Consider the following 5,000-nt stretch of genomic DNA (forward strand, 5'->3'; position numbering starts at 1 on the left):
GCCTTACAAATTGCTAGTAACAAAATGGCCATGTTACATGTAGGTACTAGAGAGATTGATATAGGATGGAGTTCAGTTGAGCAATTGCTCAATGGGTTGGTACCCATTTTCAGAAACAAATTTCAAGGACTTTTCTAGGACTCAGATTGATTTTTCCAGGACTTCAAGTATCACCTTAAACCCTTCCCTTTCATTCCCAAGATTTGTACCTCAACTCTCCTAACAGTGCAGGGGGGGTGGTGAATTTGAACCTTGTTTGGGTGGGGAAGGGAATTTGAATTTTCCAAATTAGAAACATAGAACATCCATTGAGAGACAGTCTTGTATTATAATTGAAATAAAGCTAGCCTACTTGGCAAAAGTAATTTTAAATCAGCAGACTTGCCCATCTAGTTAAGTTCTCTAATGAAGGTAAAAGTTCAGTTAAGTCACAATAGGTACTTTAGTTATTTCTTAGTAATTAATATTGAGTTGCTCTATTGCTCTGCTTACTGGCACATTTATATGAATGAATTTGCATTCTTGGAAGCTAACATTTAACATTCCAAAACTTACTGCATTTGTTAGCTCCTCCACCTCTTGAAATGACAATCTTCCAAATGCTAAAGTTTCTTAAATATTGCTCATATTAATTTCCCTAAAAGTCTATGGTTATTGTTAAATTGAATCACCCATTGTAAATAAAACATGTTAAAGTTCATCTTGTGAATCTCATTTTAACTTCATGAGCTCTTGGATGATCTTACAGTGCTCAATACTGGCTAAGATTTGATCAAGAAATCTGAAAATTCTTTCTCAGAGTTTCTTTCTTATTATACCCAGTGTTAGATCTTTCAAGTACTGCTTCTAAACTTCCTCTTGCCAATTCACACACACCATCACAGAGAAATGTGTTTGATGAGTGTAACGTAAATTTGAATTGCAACTTACTTTATCAGTAAAGAGCACACCCATGCCTTCTTTTGCTTCTTTTAAAGTGAACCCAGCATAACATCTAAACAACTATTGATGCAGCTCCACAGTGACAAACACAAACAATCACAATTTTTTTTACTTAAAACTCTGTTACAATTTATGGATGCATGTGGAGTATTTTTATGATAGAAGTGATCATTATCCCTTATTTAGTGTTTATTCATTTTTTGATTAATTTTTATGGTATAATTTGTAGCCATTTAAGATAGTATAGAACATCCACATCAGCTTATCCTGCATCAAGCTGCACATAGTCATGATAGATAGGTAAGTTGGATCATGTGTCCTATCATGTAGAGGCCAGACTTACAGCCATCCACATAAGGGTTATCTCAAACAGGAAACTGAAGCAGGTCCAGCAGAAGCAGCACAGAAACCTGCTGGCAATGCCATTTGACAGCTGGGAGTAGTACAAGACAACAGAGTAGACCCTGCACAGCTGCTGAGAACCAGTTCTCATCTCAAAGGCCCAACCCATGAGAACTTAAGAACTCAACAAAAACCACAACAAAAAACGACTCCTTTAGATGCCACCAAGTTTGCAAATGAAAACGAGCAACAATAATGTAATGTTATAATATTTAAAGAGGGATTGGGACGAATTTAAAGGTTCAATAACAAAGATAGCGGTCTGTAACAGAATCTGGAAAGACGCAACATCAACTATCTGTATCATTCAGGTAAATTCCGAGTAATTTATTTGACGATTCTTTTTAACTAAAAGCTCTATTTTGGACGTTGGCGAACTTACATCTACGCGTCGGTAAAGCGACCATCATTCGTTAAAAATGGCAGATTTTCCCGCAGAAAGTTGTTTGTTCCAACAGCAGTATGCAACAGCCGACAGTTTAAAAATCTAGGTTATGGGTAATTCTTTACAAAAGCAAAGCTGACTTCTTGCAATGAAATAGTACGATTTTCTGACATCATTGTCACTGTGTGGCAAGGTGCAACCATGCTTGAGTGGGGTTTATTTTCGACTAAGTTCTGGAATCGTGAAAACAACCTCCATATCAAACTATAAAACGGTCAGCAATAGATTCCATCCACCAAAGCCACCTCGGTCGAGAGGGATTGAGGTGGAATGATGGACACCTCATGACGTATTATACTTAAAGACAATTAGGAAGCTACGAAAACATGCCGATTCATCCCGATGATATGAGTGTGATATTGTTTGGGAAATGTAAGAAACAACAACTGCGTATTTGAGAATTAACAATCAAGATTTATTGGAGTTCCATCTAGTCGAGCGACGTTTACAACACGAGGCTAAAACCCTTCAGCACATGCTTGTGCAATCACGCGTAAAATAGATCTGATTGGTTAAATTAACAATAACAGAAACATGTGGTTAAATATCAAAGTAACACAACTTGTCACATCTTCCTTTCTTTCAACAATAAGTGAAAAGAACACATTGTCATTAAAAGGCTTTTGAACAAAGTTCCTCCTTAAGAGGTGACATAGTCTTTAAGGGGGGATTCTACCTAAAAAAAGTGCATTTTTTCAAATAATTGTAGGAATTTAAGTTTTGGTCACAACTATCTAAAACTATATATCACTGGAAAGCTTATGAACTATATTTTTCAAAAAAAGGTGTTATGTCACACCTGCAGCAAATGTAACCTGACACCGGTCATTTCAATTAACAACTTGTAGTGTCTCACCTATATGTACTTGAGTAAAGATTGTTAGAAACTGTTTCAATGAAATACCAATATTTTGCTGTTATTCTAAAGAATATTGAATACTTGTTGGGATGAGTGAAGGATTTCAAGAATTTTTTAAATTTGACATCACAGCACTGGTGTCAAGTTACACATCTAACACATGATCACTATTTGTTTAATCATTTCTTTAGAAAGACCTCTATGGCATTTTCCTTCAATCATCCCAAATAACTCAATTAGATCAGCAATCCCTAAAAATTTCAGGTCCATAGCTCTCATACTTCTTGAGTAATCTTTTCTCAAGTATTAAAAAATACGTTTTGAGAAAAAAAGGCCTAAAGTTACAAGATTTTAAAATTAAACACCTCCTGTATTCAAATTATGAAGTCAATGAGTAGCCATAAGTTCAAATATAATTAGGATAGGCAAGAGCAAGAGTTAGAATGCCCCAGCTTCATATGAAACATCTTCTTTTTCACGAAGAGCCGCTTCTCTTTGAGTACGGATAAGCTGCAATCCCTGCCGGCGCTTCTTCTCCTTGGCCGTTGCCTGCTTATCAGCTTTCCGAAGCCTTGAATTATCTCTTAGTCGAAATGCATCCTCAGTAAATGCACCTCCAGGAATTGAAAGCCTTTCCATCAATCTTTCTCTGCTTTCTGCACCTCTGTGGAAGTGGCAGACTGCAGACGCAGCAGCACACCGGACAACTTTCACTCCATGGTGTTTATGTTTGGGACACCGGACCCAAACCATTGCGTTGATGCTTTCATTTGGGTTCTGGGTTTTTCCTCGTACACATCTTTCTTTGCCCATCCTTTTCTGCACATGGCCTACACAATCCAGTTTAATAACTTCACAGTCATCATAGGCATGTTGAACAGTGTTAAAGGCCTTACTGTCCCCGTCTGACACCATCCATTTGTACCTCATGTTATGAAGTTCGATGGATCTATTCCAAAGAACAGAAGCTCCTTCTGCTTCCATAGCAGGTGAACTTCCTTCGAAGTTGATGTCACAATCTCCAGATGCAACATGCTCCCTCCTCCATTCTTCAAACTCTTCCACATTCCCTTCACATTGTGAGTTCTTTAGGGAGCACTTACGGCAAGATTTAGACATCACGTGATAGTCTAAAACTTCTCCTGTGTCAATTGAGATGACGAAAACAACACCTGTTAGTGATGTGAAACCTCTTTTGGCCCAAGTGCCATCAAAGCTAACAGCAGCATCAATTATTGTGGTGCTGTCTGAGATGCCATTTTCCTCCATGATTAGCTTTCGGAGCCTTTGGCCTGCACCTTTTAGTTCTTCTTTTGCTTCACTTTCCAGTGCTTCCAAAATTACATCAACTTGCTTGTAGTAAGCAGCTCTTGACAAACAAGGCATGTTCATTATCGCACAGAAAGAAGAGAGTCCGTCGTAGCCACTTCCAGTTTCTATTGAGTGGTAGACAGCTCTCCGGTTGACATCAAATGATTTGCCTTTCTTGGCAAGGTTGGGTGATGTCTGCCAAGGAGTACTTTCATCACAAGAATTGCAGTGAATGGAGAGATCTGACATCAGTCCATAACGGCTAGCGGTATTTTCTTCAATAGTAAGGTCTCCTATATTAAAAACATGACGGAAAAGGATGCTATTAGCTATAGTTACTGAACCAAACAGAACCACAATGTTGGAGCATTAGTTCACACCTCCATAAATGTGTACAAGTGTTGCAGTGAAGAAAGATCAGAAAAAATGATTAAACAATAATAAAACTCCTTTTCTGCAAATAATTCTAACTATCGTTTTTCTTTAGGTTCAAGGGGCTGAAAAGCATATTTATGATGTGTGATATTTTTCTCACCTTCTTCGCATTTGTGTAAAGTTGAGAGCACAGAAGAGAAGCTCTTTAGATCAACGAGCCTGTATCCTTTTTCTACCTCAGCTACCTCGAAAACTTTTTTGTTTTCATCAGAACTTGAAGAAGACTCATCTTCTGAGCTCTGGAATCTCATCTTCTTCCTTGAAGAACTAGGAAGCTGATCGCTTTCTTCGCCAAAATCTGACAGATCAGACTGATCGTGCGAAGTTCCTGGGGTCGGTTCGTTTGGTTCACTCTTCCTGTTGCAACCGCTTTTCTTCAGTAATTGCGCTTTTTTACGATCTCCTCCATGCCCCTTTCTTTTCCTAGTTTTCCTGTAAACGGTTCTTTTCTTCTTTCCAGTCATTCCAGCACAAAAGAGACAAAAGGAGTTCAATATTTCGCAATACACTGTGACAACTTTCACACAAAAATCTCTCACTCGTCTCCAGTGTTACTCTTTCAATTTCTTATTTTCCCCTTCATGTAAGATAGCACAAGGATTCTAA

At 38.0% G+C, this 5,000-nt stretch overlaps 1 protein-coding gene across 1 annotated transcript in view; it reads right to left on the reverse strand.

Moving 5' to 3' along the window:
• Positions 1-2,488: 2,488 nt before the first annotated feature.
• The window catches only part of LOC149034474 (uncharacterized), a 2,775-nt gene continuing 263 nt past the window's right edge, over positions 2,489-5,000 (reverse strand). The window contains exons 1-2 of the mRNA XM_089194593.1: positions 4,495-5,000; positions 2,489-4,252 (exon numbers count right to left, since the gene is read on the reverse strand). The exon at positions 4,495-5,000 is cut by the window's right edge and continues 263 nt beyond it. Of these exons, the coding sequence (XP_089050719.1) occupies positions 3,087-4,252; positions 4,495-4,858 (1,530 nt within the window). The 5' untranslated portion in view covers positions 4,859-5,000 and the 3' untranslated portion in view covers positions 2,489-3,086. The remainder of the gene's footprint in view (positions 4,253-4,494) is intronic.

The sequence above is a fragment of the Pocillopora damicornis genome, chromosome 14 (genome assembly GCF_964200805.1).
Source record: "Pocillopora damicornis chromosome 14, jaPocDami1.2, whole genome shotgun sequence".
Taxonomy (NCBI): domain Eukaryota; kingdom Metazoa; phylum Cnidaria; class Anthozoa; order Scleractinia; family Pocilloporidae; genus Pocillopora; species Pocillopora damicornis.